Raw genomic sequence first — 21,383 nt, 5'->3', positions numbered from 1 at the left:
ATGAGCTGCATGTTTTGCTCTGAATCTATAGCAATGAGCATGGTGGTAGTGCTGATACAGCACAATGGAGGATGTCCGGCTGTAAAGAGAACTTGACCTTCATGGGAGGGAGAGAGGTCCCTCTTAGGTGTGTGCATGCACACATCTTTTGCTACTAGCACACAAAGGAATTTAAACTGCTAACAAAAGGTTGCCACCCTTTGCCATGTTGGCATGTTGAGTGTATTTCACAATGGTACACAATCACATTTGCTTTTCCGGTTTCTGATGCGGATGGTGTTGAATTCTGATGATTTGTCTGCAGATCATAGAACTGGCTTATTTGTACTTTTTCATTGAACAAATTATTCAGTGCGCTTGTGTTGTCACTGGGCAAAAAATTGCACAGCACAAGATTTTTGCGTATACTGGTCTTTACAAATTAGAAGGAACACTGAAAGTTGTATGTGTGAAATAAGCATACATTAATTGTTAATTTGCAATAAAGGAGTTAGCACATGTTCTGAAGAGCTTCATATCTCATAGAATTATAGCAGTTCTCATGAGATCAACTGGTATGACAGCTCAACTTCACGATATTCCATAGTTAGTTATGAGCGGAACTGTAAACAAATGTTGCAGAGCTCGCCCTCAATATTCCCAACTTGACAGCCAGCAGAACTTCCTAATGCATGCAAAGAATGCAGATAGAATGTTGCAGTGATTCAGTAAACGTGTTCCGGGCAATTCTCTCAATGTACATATTTGGAAAATGAAGATTTCTGGGAAGGGCAGAGGTACAACATACTGCTTTAAGGAAATACAAGGCTATTTTACTAACTGAGGTGGATCCTAGTCCTTGACCTCAGCCTCAACCAAGTTTGTTATCACTAACATTATGAAATTTATTGCTTTGTGGCATCTGTACAGTGCCACGATTACTATAAATTACAGTAAAAAGTGCAGACAGAGAGCAAAATAATATCATGCACCATTCAGAAACCTTATGGGAGAGTGGCAGAAGCTGTTCCTAAAATGTTGAGTGTGTCTTCAGCCTCCTGTGCCACCTCATTGTTTGTGGTATTGAGAAGAGGGCATGTCCTGGATGGTGGGAGTCCTTCATGATAGATGTTGTTTTCTTGAGGCATCACCTCAATTCATGCCAATCTTGTAGCCCTGTGGAAGGCCAGCAATCTTGCCTTTTCAGAGAAGTGATAAAAGTGGAGGATCTCAATCTACAGCCATTTGAAATAGCAGACAGTTATAAATTTGGCACAAGAAATCGTCAACCAAAAGAAACAGTTGGCAACTGTTTCCTCACATCATAGAAGTCCTATGATGTTTAAGTCAAACAATATTGCAGCCTTGGTGAAATCTTCACCAAAGGTTTCGTGTGCCCCAATGGAATCAAATTGGTCCAAGTTGTTAATTTGGAAGAGATTTGAATTTAACTTGAGACAAAGGGTGTGTTGCAGTAAGTAAAAATGAAGTTTAGTGTTGTAGTAAATTGCTCCAATATGGAGGCAACTACATCAAGTCCAGAGTAAGTCACAAGAACCAGCAACTTTTGAAGATCTTTGGGCAAATACATTCCATGGTGTTTTAAAGCTACTGGTACTGGACAGCAGTTATTAGACAAGTGTTGTCAAAGGAAGCGAATGATCCATTGGATTGAGGTTTTTGCTGTCCATGTGCACACTGAAATCACATTTGTTGATGTTGAAGTGTGGCTGTATCTTCAAAACTTGGTACACTGGCATTGCAACATACAAGACACCATAGGAATCTGTGACACGCCTTTGTACTGTAATTTAGTGCTATATTTATGAATTGAATTGCCTTTATTCCTTGCATCCTTCACATGAGGAGTAAAAATCTTTGTTACGTCTCCATCTGATTGTACCATTTATAGTAATTATAATAGTAATAGTAGTACTTTATTGATCCCGGGGGAAATTGGTTTTTGTTACAGTTGCACCATAAATAATAAATAGTCATAGAACCATAAATAGTTAAATAGTAATATGTAAATTATGCCAGTAAATTATGAAATAAGTCCAGGACCAGCCTATCGGCTCGGTGTCTGACCCTTCCAGGGAGGAGTTGTAAAGTTTGATGGCCGCAGGCAGGAATGACTTCCTATGACGCTCTGTGCTGCATCTCGGTGGAATGAGTCTCTGGCTGAATGTACTCCTGTGCCCACCCAGTACATTATGTAGTGGATGGGAGACATTGACCAAGATGACATGCAACTTAGACAGCATCCTCTTTTCAGACACCACTGTGAGAGAGTCCAGTTCCATCCCCACAACATCACTGGCCTTACGAATGAGTTTGTTGATTCTGTTGGTGTCTGCTACCCTCAGCCTGCTGCCCCAGCACACAACAGAAAGCATGATAGCACTGGCCACCACAGACTCGTAGAACATCCTCAGCATCGTCTGGCAGATGTTAAAGGACCTCAGTCTCCTCAGGAAATGGAGACGGCTCTGACCCTTGTTGTAGACAGCCTCACTGTTCTTTGACCAGTCCAGTTTATTGTCAATTTGTATCCCCAGGTATTTGTAATCCTCCACCATGTCCACGCTGACGCCCCGGATGGAAACAGGGGTCACCGGTACCTTAGATCTACCACCAGCTCCTTAGTCTTTTTCACATTAAGCTGCGGATAATTCTGCTCACACCATGTGACAAAGTTTCCTACCGTAGCCCTGTACTCAACCTCATCTCCCTTGCTGATGCATCCAACTATGGCAGAGTCATCCGAAAACTTCTGAAGATGACAAGACTCTGCAGTAATAAATAGTATGTACAACAAGACAGTCAATATAGCGTACAATTGTATCAGTGTGAATTAATCTGTCTGATGGCCTGGTGGAAGAAGCTGTCCCAGAGCCTGCTGGTCCTGGCTTTAATGCTATGGTACCATTTCCCAGATGGTAGCAGCTGGAACAGTTTGTGGTTGGGGTGACTCGGGTCCCCAATGATCCTTTGGGCCCTTTTTGTCTCTGTAAATGTCCTGAATAGTGGTAAGTTCACATCTACAGATGCACAGGGCTGTCTGCACCACTATGCAGATTCCTGCGATTGAGGGAATTACAGTTCCCATACCAGGCAGTGATGCAGCCAGTCAGGATGCTCTTAATTGTGCCCCTGTGGAAAGCCCTTAGGATCTGGGGACTCGTGCCAAACTTCTTCAACCGTCTTAGGTGAAAGAGGCGTTGTTGTGTTTTTCTCACCACACAGCCAGTGTGTAGAGACCCATGTGAGATCCTCAGTGATGTTTATGCCGAGGAATTTAAAGCTGTTCACCCTCTCAAACCCAGATCCATTGATGTCAATAGGGGTTAGCCTGTCTTCTTTCCTCATGTAGTCCACAACTAGCTCCTTTGTTTTTGTGACGTTGAGGGAGAGGTTGTTTTCTTGACACCACTGTGGACAGGGTGATGACTTCTCTGTAGGCAGCCTCATTATTATTTGAGATTGGGCCAATCAGTGTAGTATCATCAGCAAATTTAATTAGCAGGTTGGAGCTGTGGGTGGCAACACAGTCATGGGTATACAGAGAGTAAAGCGGGGGGGGGTGGGCTAAGCAGACAGCACTGAGTCACTCCTGTGTTAAGGGGCAGAAGTGAGAGAGTCCACTCTTGCCCCTGCCAGCAATCTGACAGGAAGTATAAGTGGAAATAGTATTGGACAAGCAACACTAATATTAGACAAGTTGGAGAGGAATGGAGTAAGGAAAAAGAAAAAAAACAAATTGGTAGCATTCAGGCCATTGAGACAACAGTTTGGCAACTCTGAAGTGGTCCATAACTTGGCACTTGATGGGCATTAGTTCTCAATAGCTGGACAATTTTGTACAAAATCGGATGCAACCGGGTTCTTTAAATGGATCATGTTGAACAAATTCAGTGATGATTCTACCACTTGCACCAGCTGCTCAGAAGAATGTAGATAAACATCGTATGATCTCAATGCATACTTGTAAGAGTGGTTTTTAAGAAAGTAACCGTCCAATATTGCCATTTTCCGATGCATTGGGATGTTGTGGTAGCATAGCGGGTTTATAGGCCTATGACCCATTCAATTCCCACCATTGTCTATAACGAGTTCATACATTCTCCCCATGACTTCAAGCATTTCCTCCCACATTCCAAAGATGTTTGAGTTCCAGGTTAATTGGTCACATGGATGTAATTGGGCAGTGCAAGCATGTTGGTCTGGAAGAGCCTGTTCCTGTGTTGTATTTCATAGAACATAAAACAGTACAGCACAGTACAGGACCTTCGGCCCACATTGTTGTGCTGACCCTCAAACCCTGCCTCCCATATAACCCCCCACCTTAAATTCCTCCATATACCTGTCTTGTAGTCTCTTAAATTTCACTAGTGTATCTGCCTCCACCACCGACTCAGGCAGTGTATTCCATGCACCAACCACTCTCGGAGTTTAAAAAAAACCTTCCTCTAATATCCCCCTTGAACTTCCCACTCAACTTAAAGCCGTGTCCCCTTGTATTGAGTGGTGGTGCTCTGGGGAAGAGGCACTGGCTATTCGCTCTATCTATTAATATCTTGTATACCTCTATCATGTCTCCTCTCATACTCCCTTCTCTCCAAAGAGTAAAGCCCTAGCTCCCTTGATCCATACTCTCTAAACCAGGCAGCATCCTGGTAAATCTCCTCTGTACCCTTTCCAATGCATCCACATCCTTCCTATAGTGAGGCGACCCAGAACTGGTCACTGTACTCCAAGTGTGATCAAACCAGAGTTTTATAGATCTGCATCATTACCTCGCGACTCTTAAACTCTATCCCTTGACTTATGAAAGCTAACACCCCATAAGCTTTCCTAAATACCCTATCTACCTGTGAGGGAACTTTCAGGAATCTGTGGACATGTACCCCCAAATCCCTCTGCTCCTCCACACTACCAAGTATCCTCCATTTACTTTGTACTCTACCTTGGCGTTTGTCCTTCCAAAGTGTACCACCTCACACTTCTCCGGGTTGAACTCCATCTGCCACTTCTCAGCCCACTTCTGCATCCTATCAATGTCTCTCTGCAATCTTCGACAATCCTCTACACTGTCTACAATACCACCAACCTTTGTGTCGTCTGCAAACTTGCCAACCCACCCTTCTACCCCCCACATCCAGGTCGTTATTAAAAATTAGGAACAGTAGAGGTCCCAGAACCGATCCTTGTGGGACACCACTAGTCACAACCCTCCAATCCGAATGTACTCCCTCTACCACGACCCTCTGCTTTCTGCAGGCAAGCCAATTCTGAATCCACCTGGCCAAACTTCCCTGGATCCCATGCCTTCTGACTTTCTGAAAAAGCCTACCATGTGGAACCTTGTCAAATGCCTTAATAAAATCCATGTAGATCACATCCACTACACTACCCTCATCTATATGTCTGGTCACCTCAAAGAACTCTATCAGGCTTGTTAGACACAATCTGCCCTTCACAAAGCCATGCTGACTGTCCCTGATCAGACCATGATTCTCTAAATGCCCATAGATCCTATCTTTAAGAATCTTTTCTAACAGCTTTCCCACCACAGATGTAAGGCTCACTGGTCTATAATTACCCGGACTATCTCTACTACCTTTTTGGAACAAGGGGACAACATTCGCCTCCCTCCAATCCTCCGGTACCATTCCCGTAGACAGCAAGGAAATAAAGATCCTAGCCAGAGGCTCAGCAATCTCTTCCCTTGCCTCGTGGAGCGGCCTGGGGAATATTCCATCAGGCCCTGAGGACTTATCTGTCCTACTGTATTTTAATAACTCCAACACCTCCTCTCCCTTAATATCAACATGCTCCAGAACATCAACCTCACTCATATTGTCCTCACGGTCATCATGTTCCCTCTCATTGGTGAATACCGAAAGAAGTATTCATTGAGGACCTCACTCACTTCCACAGCCTCCAGGCACATCTTCCCACCTTTATCTCTAATCGGTCCTACCTTCACTCCTGAAATCCTTTTGTTCTTCACATAATTGAAGAATGCCTTGGGGTTTTCCTTTACCCTAACTCGCCAAGGCCTTCTCATGCCCCCTTCTTGCTCTCCTCAGCTCCTTCTTAAGCTCCTTTCTTGTGACCCTATATTCTTCAATGGACCCATCTGATCCTTGCTTCCTGAACCTCATGTATGCTGCCGCCTTCCACCTGACTAGATTTTCCACCTCACTTGTCACCCGTGCTTCCTTCGCCCTACCATTCTTTATCTTCCTCACTGGGACAAATTTATCCCTAACATCCTGCAAGAGATCTCTAAACATCAACCACATGTCCATAGTACATTTCCCTGCAAAAATATCATCCCAATTCACACCCGCAAGTTCTAGCCTTATAGCCTCAATTTACCCTTCCCCAATCAAACATTTTCCTGTCTTCTCTGATTCTGTCCTTTTCCATGATAATGCTAAAGGCCAGGGAGCGGTGGTCACTGCCCCCCAGATGCTCACCCACTGAGAGATTTGTGACCTGACCTGGTTCATTACCTAATACAGGTTTCCCCTACCATCCGAAGGTAGAGCGTTCCTATGAAATGGTTCGTAAGCCGAAATGTCGTAAAGCGAAGAAGCAATTACCATTTATATAGGAAAATTTTGTGAATGTTCGCAGACCCAAAAATAACCGACCAAATCATGCCAAACAACACATAAAACCTAAAATAACAGTAACACATAGTAAAAGCAGGAATGATATGATAAATACACAGCCTGTATAATACTTTTCCACAATCATTACTGCACTGCTCTCCGTAGCGAAAATCGCACGCAAGTGCCGTCAGCAGAAAATCTCACGCAAGAGCTCTCGGCAGAAACACATGCAAGCGCTCTCCATTAACCTTTAAGCTATGAAGCTGCCAAATCATACCAAATAACACATAAAAATACACAGCCAATATAAAGTAGAAATAATGTATGTACAGTGTAGTATCACTTACGGGAATCGGGAAGACAGCTTGCCGAGCAGACGATGATGCATTAGACTGAGTCATCGGAGGTTGGGCCGGTGCAGTGGCCTTCACCATCCGGGCCGCTGACCGATACATTGCCACGAAGGACGCAGGGGTCCAACGGTAGCCGGGAGGTACACAGCACATCTTTAAGAAAAAAGCCAAAACAAACATGCTAATTAATTAGATGCCGCTGGTAATTGTCGGCCCAGATCAGAGCCAATTTCCGATTGCGTCGTCTCTGATCTGGGCTGACAATTACGTGTCGGCGGCACCTAATTAATTAGCATTTTTATTTCGGCTTTTTTCTTAAAGATGTGCTGTGTGCCTCCCGGCTACCGTTGCATTCTTCGCAAATCGGTATCTGTCCGTGGCCTGGGGGTTGGGGTGGTGGGACACTGGGGTGTCATCTCGTCGTCTGTTTCCATTAGAGCAGGCAGCTTATCTTCTCCTATGACTGCCTGCCTCGATGTCGAAGGTCGAGGTTCGTCATCTGCTGTGGCTGATGTGGAAGGCTTGCTTGACTGCTGAGCCTCGCGCATTTTTCTATCATACAGTTCTTTAATAAGGACTCAAACCATCCTGCAAATATCCCCTAAACCGACATACCCTTTCTCTGCCCCGTCTAAACCCTTGGAACTAATCGGGTGCCAATCAATATTAGGGAAGTTAAAGTCACCCATGATAACAACCCTGTCATTTTTGCACCTTTCCAAAATCTACCTCCCAATCTGCTCCTCGATATCTCTGCTGCTCCCAGGGGGGGGCCTATAGAACACTCCCAATAGAGTAATTGCTCCGTTCCTGTTCCTGACTTCCACCTATGCTGACTCAAAAGAGGATCCTGCTACATTACCCACCCTTTCTGTAGCTGTAATAGTATCCCTGACCAGTAATGCCACCCTCCTCCCTTTTTTCCACCCTCTCTATCCCTTTTAGAGCACTGAAATCCAGGAATATTGAGAATCCATTCCTACCCTGGTGCCAGCCAAGTCTCTGTAATGGCCATTACATCATAATTCCATGTATGTATCTGAGCTCTCAGTTCATCACCTTTGTTCCTGATGCTTCTTGCATTGAGGTACACACATTTCAGCCCTTCTACCTTCCTACCTGTACACCGTTTATTCTGCTTCTCTTTCCTCAAAGTCTCTCTATATGATAGATCTGGCTATACTCCATGCACCTCTTTCACTGCTCTATCGCTCCGGATCCCATCCCCCTTGCAAATTAGTTTAAACCCTCCCGAACCATGCTCGCAAACCTACCTGCAAGGATATTCCTCCCCCTCAAGTTCAGGTGCAATCCATCCAATCTGTACAGATCCCACCTTCCCCAGAAGAGATCCCAATGATCCAAAAATCTAAAACCCTGCCCCCTGTGCCAACTCCTCAGCCATGCATTCAACTGCCATCTCCTCCATTTCTTACCATCACTATCATGTAGCACTGGCAGCAATCCTGAGAATATTTCTGTGAATGCCTGATGAAGTTCAGTGATTTCAAGTGGAGATTGTTTCCCATTGTTCATTCCAGAAGCAATGAAATTTTTCAAGCTTCAATATGAAGTTGAATCATTTATTTAGCTTGCATTCTATTGAAGTATCAGACACGACCTTGTTCCACTTAAGGATTCATGCCAGCCGTGTTGGAAATCTAATCATTAGCAATATACTTGAGTTTAATATAGTCTGGTATGGAGGAAAGTGGAGAATCAACAGAGCAAGCTGATAACCTTCTGGAAGGATGACAAAAATGCTCAAAACAACAGATCTCTGAGTACAGAGACCAGCTCACTAGTGATGCAAATGGGATATTGCTGGGAGTTGCATCTGTGGTCTAAGAATTTATTTGTTACAACATGGAAGTGGTTGTATCAACCATACAATTGCAGCAAATGATATAACAATGGGTAATGGAGTAAGATGTGAAGACAACAAAGAGTCAAATTAGGATGTCACACAAGATTAAATTGAGAGCGAACAACTAAAGTCAGAGACCCAACCACTTCAAAAAGGTTTCAAAGAAACCTGCTGGGGGGGGGGTAGTGAATGTATGCGTTTCAAAGGAGTATAATTACATTTTTATGTAAATGAATCACATTCATATGATTACGTATTATATACTAGTTAGTCGGAAGAAAGTTGGCCGAGTTTTCAATGGAAGTGTTGGCACATTCTGCAGAGTGTGGTATCTCGCTCAAATAGTGTACAGCAGCTATTATTGCTTAATCCAATCCGCGATCTATGGTCTGCCCATGCTAATGTCATGGCACAACTTTCTTGCTGTCACACCCAATGACCAAGCCTTGTGGAAGGCCTCTATTCTCCACTCCTTTTGAGGAGCAGTGATCCCCTGCCCCCAGTATTACACTGCAGTTGGGGAGCGCGCTCTCGTCAATGATCTCACTCACTAACTTCAATCTCTGATTAAATTATGTAAAATTGAAAGCTTAGTCAATTTTCCTTTATTTCACTGTACAGTTTGACTAAAACACTGACACACAGCTTTGTATATAAGGCATTGTGACAGAGCAAGAGATAAGATAAGACAGAAGCCATGCTTCCACAATGCATGGGCAAACCAGTTAGCAGCATATGCAGGCTCACAACAAAACACAACACAGTCTCTAGTTTTACTACTGCAGTATCAGCATCACCAAACCTACAACACAGTTGCAGATAATTTGCTCATTCAATGTTTTCCCTCTCTCTGACTGACTATCAGTCATGAACGAATGGTTCTGCCTTTATTCTAGCACACTCCATTTGTTCAAAGTGGCAAATTACCAAATCGGTTGGCAATGGAAAATGATGATACCCTTTTATGAAACAATGTTTCTTTTGGTTTCAATTACTTGCTGTGTCTTCTTGCTGACTTTCAGTGTTTGTCCTCAAAATGTGAGGAAAATGTAATGATGAGTTATGGACAGTTTCCCATTTCACATGCTTGCACACAAACGTGTTGTTGGGAAATATGTTTTTAAAATTACTTTGGTCTATCTTCACATTTTTTATCATTAGATGTGTATATTAATCACATGATTGTTTTAAAAATGATAATTGGATATTTGTTTAAAGTGAGGCTAATATTTGGTAGAGGGCAGTGGGAGTTTGCCCTTTTTTTGCTTTTAACAAGGCTATTAAATGAGGCCGTCTGCCAATGTTGTTCTCAACTTTGATATTCTGCTGCTGCTGGCCGAACAGGCATATCAGAAAACGGATTTCTCATCCTGTTTATACTGATGAAATAAAATGAGGCCAGGGAATTAAAAAATGCACAAATTCTCTGAATGAAGTCAAAAATATTTGCATGCAAGCTATTATTAAAATAATAACCTTGATATTTCAACCATGATAATGGATAAAAGTGCATGGGTGGATCACATTCCTAATTATTTGCTTTGATTTCCTCTTAGGACTTTGACCTCTGATTCTCTGAGGATTTCCCAGCTGAACTGTGGGTTCTTCGAATGGAAATCTATAGTAGTTGACACCATGGCCCAGATATCCAGCAGAAATGGGTTCAAGCAGTCTGCCTCTTCGTCAGTGGGCCATTCTGGGAAGCGAGCTGTTGGCAAAGAAGAAGCCCTACAAATGGAAGCCGAGGCCTTGGCGAAGTTGCAGAAGGATAGACTTCAGAGCCTAAAGGAAGAACATGCAGTGAAGTCTGCCAGCAGTGCTTGCTCTAAGTCACCAAATGCCAAGCAGGAGTATGATCTCATTCACTTTCCAGAGGCAGAAAACTCAAACAAACAAGCTGCTAGCCTGTCTGATCAGGACATCAAGAAACTAACTTCAGCTGAACTAGAAAAATTGCTGTTGGACAAAAACTTTGGCCCTAAAAATATAACCCGCCCACACACTTTACCAAATACTCCCCTTGTGAGTCCGTCATTCTCTAGCCAATTTTACAATCGGGCACCTTTCTCTGGGAGTCAATGGACAGGTGGGTTACAGAGGCCTGTAATCCAAACGACTGGTTACCATGCAACATCTGTGACATTCCCTAAGCCACCTGATCTATTTCAGAATGGCTTTTGTCCTGGACAGTCTTCATACCGTCCTTCAGAACCTTTGTATCTTGGCCTTCATACAAAGCCGTACATGCCCTTCCCACTCCAGCCTGCTACACCTGTCCACCCTGCAGGTGGTGTACCTGTTTATTCACCCGTCACACCTGAGCTTGCAAAATTATATGATAAAATAGCCAGCACATCAGAGTACCTGAGAAACAGCAAGTCGAACAGTGATTTGGAATCTGCCAGCACGATGATGCCTAAGCTGCCAGATGGGGAAAACGCGAACAATGCCAGCAAATTTGATTGGTTGGATCTCGACCCGCTCAGCAAAGCAAAGATTGACAACATTGAGCTCTTAGAAAATGCAGAAGAGGCTGAGGAGAAGGTCGATATGGGGGCTGCAGCTGGGGATCCTTGGGAGCAAGTGTTGCAAAAGCAGACTCCGTCAGAAAGCTTCCAGCCCATTGTCAACATCGAAGAGGCATCGGTTAGGCAGTCAACTGGAAAATCAAGATCTGGACCTTCAGTTACGCGTAGTTTGTCCCTTAACCTGCGGTCCACAAGTTCAAAATTTTCCCACAGAGTACAAGAACTAAACACCAACACGTTACAGGTATAATTTTATTTCTAAGAAATACCCAATTCTTTTACCTTTTTTATTCTGTGAACTGATAATCCAGAGAATAGTTTGACTTGCTTACCAGTGCCTCTAATAACCTCTTTCTCTACCCCCACCACTTCTCCCATGTTTGGAAGTATTTTTCAGTGCTGCAAGATGTAGTTCAACACGGACTGGAAGGTTTGCAAAGAATTTTCTTTCAAAATCTTTCTCATCAATTTCCCACTTTCCTTGTAACGTGAAGCAATTCAGCCCATCGAATCTGTGGCAACACCGAATGCAATCCATTAATTCCATTTCCGTACTAGTTTCCCTGTAACCTGTTTTCTCTTGTATTCACCACCACCCACTTACACTCAGAATAATTCACTGTAATCAACCATCAGTCAGCATATCTTTAGGATGTTGATGAAAAGCCAAGCACTCAGGTGTCACAGGGAAAATGTACAGATTCCCCACAGAATGCACGTGGCGTCAGGATCGAGCTTTGATTTTTCTACGCAATCCATTCTTGTGCATTACAGTTTTGTGAGTCTCTTCAGCTCTGGCAGAATCTCCTCTTATTTTAGGATGTGTGGACTGTGTTCTCTATAATCATGTTCAGTGCAGACTGCTGTCTCCTTATTTAGTGCATATTATCAGTGGGGTTGTATCCTGCTGGTAGGGGAAGATACTTTCATTTATAATATATCCTTCATGACTACAGAGTCTCTGGAAAGTATAATTAATGAAGTATGACCATTGTTCTAAAGTAGGGAAGGGTTCTATACTATATTCAGCATCTAATAGAAATTGTATTCCTTCTGTTTTGAGACTTGAATTATTTACATCTATTCTACGTACACCTGGTTAAGCAGGCCAGTGGTGTCGTGGCATCTGCACCAGACTTTGAGGCAAGTGGTCCCAGGTTCTAATCCGGCCGGCTCCTTGTACACTTTCCATCCGTGCTGGGTTGAGCGTCAAGCTAGCAACTCGGCCTCATTTCAAAAAAAAACGAGAAATGCTAAAGAAACAGCAAGGTTCCTACCCGATGTGCCACAAGGCACGGAAGGGAACAACACCACCTAAGCCTGTCAGGGTGTGGTTATTTCAAATCTGCTGTAGTTGCAGCATTTAATGTACATTTTACTCTTTTATATCAATGTTTTTCCCACAGTAGAAGTATTAGATAAACCCATTAGAAGGTTAAAATATTGGCATGAAATGAGAGGAAAACTGTTTTGTTTCTGCTTTCAAATGTTTTTTCTTCAACCTGCATGGAAGTAAGCCTTGCCCAGAAACGACCACAACATTCGAGCATTTCTAAATAGAGCAATTGAATAGGATCCAAAGACCTTACCAAAGTGACTTGGGATTGTTTTACATTCTGTACAAGATGTTTGACTTTCAGTTATTTGCTCTGAGTTTTCAGCAAGAATATGTATAGGCAACTTCCATGCTATGATCAGTTGTGATCTGAGAAAATGGTCCCATTTGCTGAAGGAAAACAGACAGTTTCATGATTTTCATATCATGAAGCAAGTCATCTGCACTGGTGTCAAGGAGTAAGAGGTGAAAACAAACAAATTTTTATTTATTAACTTTTTCTTCCACACAAATTCCCAAAGAGAAAATTATATTCTATATTTCAAAACTTTGGGAAGTGATTTGTGAATTCTGTTAGGGTGAATCTCTGTTGTTCAAACAACTGTATGAGTTGACAGGGGGTTGCAGTGAGGAGGGGGTCTCCCACCTCTCATCTCTCATCCCTCATCACCTCCCTCCATCTTCCATCCTTGGAAAGAGCAGACCTTTCTATAATCATCTGTCCTACTTTTGGTTGTGAACACCAAACTTATCTCAGTAGCATTTGGCAACAGGTTTTCCGGCACCTCTATACTTTTATTTTTATCTGTGCTACAGCTTATGACAGTTGCTTCTCCATTCTGTGGTATAACTGAGAGCTAATGTACCATGGGTAGTACGGTGGCATAGCAGTTAGTGCAATGATTTGCAACACGTCTTCTCTAAGATCACAATTCAGTTCCTGCTGGAATTTGTAAGAATTTGTATGTTCTCCCTGTAACCAAATGGGTTTCCTCTCGTATCCCAAAGACTTGCAGGTTAGGGTTAGTAGGTTTTGGGCATGCTATATTGACACCGGAAGTGTGAGCTGCATATCTCCGCTACAAGTGACACATTTCACTGTATGTTTCAATGTATGTGACAAATAAAGCTTATCTTTATCTTTCACTGTAGGCCATGTCAGTTTGTTAGGTGATCTGGCCTAGTCTTTACAGGCAGAGATGCATTAAAGAACGGATTACTAGCCTGCAAGAGCTTACCTTGACTTGTGGCGGCTCACAGGGCACTTTCTGTAAAGTTGTTTCCAGCTTTCCAGGAGAAAAATTTGACGAGGAAATTTTTGATATTTATTTATGCACGAATGAGATTTGTATTACACGATAGAAGTATGGTTTGCGTGGGATGAAAGGTTGTATTTTACATTCTTCAAGTGCAATCTCTTGGCATTTTCTGTTGTGACCCACAGTGAGAATTGAGAAAAGTTTCCAACGTTCCCTGACTAACAATGCAAACATTACAGCCGGAGAACATTCCTTTCAACAAATGGAAGATCTTATTCAGCAAGCACATTTCCTGTTTTTGTAAAACAGCTTGGATTGACTTCACTTTGCTCAAGAAAACATGAGGGCAAATGTAATAGATCCAAACATCTGAATTGTCTTTGCATTAGTCTTCACAGTTGATTGAAAGTTTCTAATATCTTCATTAGCATTTTTAGCATTCCAGAACAGCAACCAGATGTTTTATAATTCCCTCCTTTGGGTAATACATGAGTGGATACAAGAAAAACAGTTCAACAGATGTTATTTCTTGGTGGTTTGGAATGTGAAGTATACTGCAAAATTCCTATAAATTTTTTTTAAATATAGGGGCCCAGTTTTAAATTGTTTTCCTCCATGTATTTTTTTAAGCTATTTGTTTTCAGTTAACTGTTCATGTTAGAAAAGGAACTTTATCTGCTGCTCAACTTATTAGGCATTGCAAGTAAAACTGCACTTCTGGGATTTGCCCTGTTGTACTTCCAGCTCTTGGAAATAATGTCTGTCTCCATCGGAATGCATTTATCTGAAAGGTGGGATTCACAGCCCTTTCCTATACATTTAGTATGCAACAACATCCCTTCAAAATATCTTCAATTTGGAAGCCAAAAGAGGACTCTCTAGAACTTCAAACCACTATCATGGAAATGTGAAGGGGAGTGTAAATTTGATAATTGCAAACATGATGTAGAGATTGTGTGTGCAGATCCATTTCTCATCTCTTTATATCTGTGGCTTTGCATATTCTGACTGGTTCAAACGATTCTGATTTGAGAAAATAAAATTCTGATCAATTGATATGATATTGCACAAAGTCCCAGTTTGTTACCTTTTTAATGGCTAACATGGTAAAATTGTACCGAACTTTTATTACTTTGTTTATGCAAAGATGGAATTGTTTGACAGCGAAGACCTTTGTCAAATAAAATGTCCTTCCATTTATTATATTAAAAATCATTTCCTTATTAGTCTCCAATGTATTTTGTAACTAGAATAGAAAGGAACCTTGCTTGACATGAGCAGCAGAAGAAAAAATAAGCATCTGGCAATGGTTTAAAAACAGTAAATATGGTCATTAGTGTATTCAAAGCAATCAGTAGATGTGTGTTTAATTTAATCTATTTTTGGTATTTGGTAGTTTATAGGATGTGGATATATCTGATGAAAGTGTTACTTATTGCCTGATACTAAATATCCCCTGTGCGAGTGACTTCATAGACTATTACTGAGGTCAGAAAGGAGTCACTCAGGTCAAGTAGAAGTGAATTTGTTCACTATTATCACATTTAGAGGTATAGTGAAAACTTTTGTTTTGCATGTCATCCATACAAATCATTTCATCACATTAGTGCATTCAACTTGTACAAAGGAAAAATTAACAATTTAGAATGAAGTGTTAGTTACTGAGAAAGTGCAGCAGACAATGATATGAAAAGTCATAACGAGGTCAATTGTGAGGTGGCTGCAATAGGGAACCATTCAATGGTCTGGAAGCTGTACTTGAGATAAGATGGCAGATTTTCCATAAAGGATATCAGGTTTTTTTGACTTTCGTTGTATGGTCTGATGAAACCAAAATTAAGCTCTTTGGCCATCAGACTTAACCACACATAATCAAAAACAAACCATCCCTATCGTGAAGCATGGTGGTGGCAGAATCATGCTGCGGGGATGCTTCACTGTAGCAGGCCTCGGAAGATTTATGAAGATAGAGGGTAAAATGAATGCAGCAAAATCCAAGGAAATCCTGGAGGAAAACCTGATGCAGTCTGTAGAGAGAGTTGAAACTTGGGAGAAGATTTGTTTTCCAGCAAGACAAATGACCCCAAGTATAAAGCCAAAGCTACACAGGAATGTCTTAAAAACAATGAAGTTAATGTCTTGGATGGCCAAGTCAGAGTCCAGACCTCAATCCAATTAAGAATTTGTGACTGGACTTGAAAAGGGCTGTTCACTCATGATCCCCATGCAATCTGACAGTTTTGTGAAGAAGAATGAGGAAAGTTTCGTGTCCAGATGTGCAAAGCTGATAGAGACCTATCCACACAGACTCACTAAATACTGGAGGAACTCACCAGGCCAGGCACTAGCTATGGGGGGAAAAAAAAGTATAGTTGATGTTTCAGGCTAAAATCCTTTGGCAGGACTGGAGAAAAAGAGCTGAGGAAAAGATTTGAAAGGTGAGGGAGTGGTACCGTGTCCTCTCCTACCACCCCACCAGCTTCCGCATCCAGCACATAATTCTCCAAAGCTTCCACCACCTCCAACTAGATCCCACCACGAAGCACATCTTTCCCTCCCCCCGCCACTTTCTGCTTTCTGCGGGGATTGCTCCCTCCGCAACTCCCTTGTCCATTCGTCCCTCCTTACTGATCTCCTCCCTGGCACTTAGCACTTGTTCTGCTTACAAGGATATACCTGCCCCTACACCACCTCCCTCACTACCATTCAGGGCCCCAAACAGTCCTTCCAAGTGAGGCGACACTTCACCTGTGAGTCTGTTGGGGTTGTATACTGTGTCTGGTGTTCCCGGTGTGGCCTCCTGTATATCGGTGAGACCCGGCGTAGAGTGGGAGACTGCTTCACTGAGTATCTGCACTCCGTCCACTAGAACAAGCAGGATCTCCCAGTGGCCACCCGTTTTAATCCTACTTCCCATTCCGATATGTCCATCCATGGCCTCCAGGATACTAAGCCAAGCACATGTTAAAGACAGGAGTACTCTCCTACACAATGAATTAGAGACAATTTTGTCTTCATTCTGCTTTACCTAAGTTTCCTTTTTAGGGACATGTAGAGTGTAATTTGAGTAAGTTGACATAATTGATTTTTACTTATTGTTTGCATACTTTCAATTCATTGGTTTGAAATTGGATATAAAACACTCCTGCTGAATCTTTGTAGATTGACTGTTGCCTTCCTCAGCCTCTACCATCTCAAAACTGGGATGAAATTCAGTAGAACATTCCTCAGAGAAAACCTTTTTAGTATGAATAACTGAGGACTAGAATATAAAAGCAAGGATGCAATGCTGAGGCATTATAGAGTATTGGTCAGACCATACTTGGAGCATTGTGAGCAGTTTGGGGTCCCTTATCTGAGAAAGAATGTGCTGGCATTGGAGAGGTTCCCAAGAAGGTTCACAAAAATGACCCTGGGAATGAAAGGATTGACATCTGAGGAGTGTTTGATGGCTCTGGGCCTGTACTTGCTGGAGTTTAGAAGAATGGGGGTGAATCTCAATGAAACCTATCAAATATTGAAAGGCCTAGATAAAGTGGACATGCTTTCAATAGTGGGGAAGTCTTGGACCAGAGGGCACAGCTTCAGAATCGAACTATATCCCTTTGGAACGGATGAGAAGGAATCCCTTTAGTTAGAGGGTGGTGGATCTGTGGAATTCTTTGTCACAGATAGCTGTAGAGACCAAGTGGAGACTAGTAGATTCTTAGTAAGCAGGTCAAAGGTTATGGGGACAAGGCAGGAGAATAAGGTTGAGAGGGGAAATAATTTAGCCAGGATTGAATGGCAGAGGAGATGATGGGCTGAATGGCCTCATTCTGTTCTCGTTTCCTCGGCTGCGCAAGTCTAGGGAAGACAGTCTCTGGCCCTGCCGAACGTGTGAGATTGGGGTGTGAGCCCACCCCAAAATCTCCTGTTTGTGTGAATGCTGAGTCATTTGCTACCCTGTTACAAATTAATGCCACAAAATAACAGACAGCACACTGCATATAATGAAACAAATTATATTTAACTGAAGGATTAGTAAAGAACAACAAAGAGAAAAGGGCCCATTCTAATTAAACAGTCAAATGTGCACAAGTTGGAGCTCACCTTGAACTTCTCTGTCACTCACGCGCTGGGCCCTCGGTCAATGTGAAAGCCCACACCACCTTCCGAACGTTGCTCGTAATCCATCTCAAACAAACGGGTCTCCCACGGGATTGTATGCTACGACTGGTTCTCCCCAGGGCCTCCTGTCTTCATCTCCTCTCGAACAAAAGCCCAAGACCAACCTTATTGTCCTTCACCCAGAGAAACCTCCCACTAATTGGATGGGTCACATTCCATATCATCCCTCATCTTCAACAATAACCCAAACAGGCTGAAAGTGGAGCCAACAGCTACAGAACTGCTAAATGAAATACCTGCAGTAAAGCTGTAAACCAGGGCATTACATATGTTTTATGGTCTTGTGGTCTGATCTGGCCTACAGTGTCACCAGATTATAGTTATTTTTGTCTTTCATTGTACCACTGCTCTAAAATAACAAATTTCATCATGCAGTTAATAGTTCTGATGCTGATCATGCTTCGTTGAAGAGTGCAGAGAGAATGTGCCAGCAGCAGCACCTGGTGTACCTCAGCCAAGGTAACAACCTGGTGACGTTGTAAAACGAGACACCTGTATGCCAGGCAACCGAGACAGCATGCGATAGGCACGGCCAAGTGATCCCGCACCGATGGATCACATCTACGCTCTGTAGTTCTGCCGCACATGGTGGTTGACAATTCACGGGAGTAGCAGGCTCCACAATTATCCCCATTTTCAGTGCAAAAGGCAAAGCTGAAGCATTTGCAAGAAACTTCAGTCAGAAGTGCCAAGTGATGATCCATCTCTGCCTCCTCAGTTAGTTCTCTGCATGACATGCCACCTTTCAGCCAACTTGATCCACTGCACATGATACCAAGAAACCGCTGAAGATATTGGATACTGTGGAGGTTATGTGCCCTGACAACATTCCAGCAATAGTACTGAAGACTTGCTTCGGTGCACCACGGTGGTGTAGCAGCTCAGGGTATTAGAATTCAGAGTTCAGTTCTGATGTCATCTGTAAGGAGTTTGTACATTCTCCCTATGAATGCCTGGGTTTCATCTGGGTACTCCGATTTCCCCCCAGAATCCAAAGATGTAGCGGTTAGTAAGTTATAAATGGTCCTGTGATTGGTTTAGGATTAAATTGTCGGGGGTTGCTGGCGACATGGCTCAAAGGGCTCGAAGGACTTATTCTGTGCTGTGCTTTTAAGTAAAAAAGTATTGACCTCTAATCAATGATGCAGATAATTGCCCAGGTATATCCAGCTCACAAGAAGCAAGACCAATCTAATCTGGCCAGTTACTGCCCCATTAATCTACATCAATCATCAGTATAATTACGCAGCCCTTGCTTCGCAGCAATCTCCTCATAAAGCTCAGTTTGGATCCTGCCAAGGTCACTTAGCTCCTGACTTCATTGGACTTGCACCAACCATGAGCAAAAAGCTGAGCTCAGAGGTGAAGTGAGAGCAACAGACCTGAACAAATAGACATCATTTGATCAAGTATGCCATTAAGGCTGGGGTCAATGGGAATGGGAGGGAGAACCAACAGATTGGAATCATACCGAGATAAAGGAAGATGCTTATACTGGTTAGAGATCAGCCACCTCAGCCACAAGAGATCCTTGGGGTAATATCCTGAGCACGACCATTTTCAGCTGCCTCGGTGACCTTTCTTCCATCTTAGGGTCAGAAGTAGGGATGTTCACTGGAGATTGCACAATGCTCAACCCACTCACAATAGTTTTGATAAACTTTCCATTACCAGACACAGCAAGACTGGACAGTTTCCAGTTTGGGTTGATGGGTGGCAAATAACATTTTTGCCATACAAATGCCGGGTAATGATCGGATTGAGTAAAAGAAAATCTAGGTGCACCCCCTGACATTCACTGGCATTACCATTACTTAATCTCCCACTATCAATATCTGAGAGGTTACCCTTGACCAGAAGCTGCATTGAAGTAGCCATTCACACCGTTTGATTGCAAGAATAGGTCAATGGCGAGGAATTCTGCGGCAAATGACTCCCCAAGGTTACTGTCTACAAGGTTCAAATTGGGAGTGTGATGGAGTATTGTCACTTCACCATTTAAAACTATACAGGGCATAGTAGCTCACTTAATAGGCACCTCGTCCACAGTCATTCATTTACTCCATCACTGACACACAGTAGCTATTTGTATCAGCTACAGAATACACTGCAGCAACTCATCAAGACTCCTTGGACAGCACCTAATAAATCCACAACCTCTACCAGCTAGAAGGACAAGGACATGGAGATATCCTCCAAGCCACAGCACCTCTGACTTTGAAATACTTAATATGGCCATTGCTGGATCAAAATCCTGTAAACCTCTCCCTGAGCCCATTGTGGGCATATCCACACCCCAAGAACTACAGAGATTCAAGAAGGCAAGTCACCACCACCTTCTGAAGCTCAGCTCGGGATGGGTCATTAAATCCTGGCTCGGTCTACGTTCATTGAATGTATGTGAAGAACAAAAAAAGGTGGCTTGCCACCCACCACTTTATAAAAATAATAAGAATGGATAACGAAACAGTCAATTCCACCCATAACCAGAAAATAAAAGTTGTTTTTCTTCTTTTGCCTCTGCTTGTGTTAATTGTCTAGAGTTGTGGAGGGTAGGGACCTTGTTTGAAGGTGATGTAGCATTTTAAAGTATTTAATTTTATTTGCATGTTAGGTTGGTGATGTGACTTTTACAAATGGTTGGAGTTTTTTTTGTTAAGAAATGCTTTAAAACTGCTGAAGTAATGACAATCATATCCTAATACTCTGGATGGGCTAATGAATGCAGAATGCATAAATTATTGGGTGTACTGACTGGAGTCTGAACCGTATGATTGTTGGATTTGATTGTTTGAAACTAGTATCTAGTTTCAAGCAGGGGAATGCCACAGAGACCAGGTTACTAGCAGTGAGCATGGGTCGGTGGTGCAGAAGGGAAAGAGGGAGAAGAGGGGAGCAGTAGTGATAGGGGACTCAACATTCAGGGGAACAGACAGGAGATTCTGTGGTCATGAATGGGAAACACCCAAGTGCCAGGGTCAGGTCGTTTTGGATGGCATCCACCACATTTTTGGAGCGGTAGTGAGAGCAACCTCATATCTTGGTACATATTGATACTAATGACATAGGAAGGAAAAGCAAAGAGGTCCTGAAAAGAGAATTTAGAGAGCTAGGTAAAAGCTGAGTAGCAGGATCCCTCGGGTAGTAATTTCTGGATTGCTGCCCATGCCACGCACCAGTGAGGGTAGAAACAGGATGATTTGCCAAATTAATGTGTGTCTGAGAAGCTGGTGCAGGGGGCAGGGCTTCAGGTTCTTAGATCATTGGA

The 21,383-nt window shown here is 42.8% G+C and overlaps 1 protein-coding gene across 2 annotated transcripts in view; it reads left to right on the top strand.

Moving 5' to 3' along the window:
* The window catches only part of pik3c2a (phosphatidylinositol-4-phosphate 3-kinase, catalytic subunit type 2 alpha), a 157,791-nt gene that overhangs the window by 36,314 nt on the left and 100,094 nt on the right, over positions 1-21,383 (top strand). For both annotated transcript variants that reach the window (XM_063061943.1, XM_063061944.1), the window contains exon 2: positions 10,379-11,594. In XM_063061943.1, coding sequence (XP_062918013.1) covers positions 10,458-11,594 — 1,137 coding nt within the window. In that variant the 5' untranslated portion in view covers positions 10,379-10,457. The remainder of the gene's footprint in view (positions 1-10,378; positions 11,595-21,383) is intronic.

Source organism: Mobula hypostoma, chromosome 11, assembly GCF_963921235.1.
Source record: "Mobula hypostoma chromosome 11, sMobHyp1.1, whole genome shotgun sequence".
Classification (NCBI taxonomy): domain Eukaryota; kingdom Metazoa; phylum Chordata; class Chondrichthyes; order Myliobatiformes; family Myliobatidae; genus Mobula; species Mobula hypostoma.
This window is presented reverse-complemented; position numbering and strand designations above follow the sequence as displayed.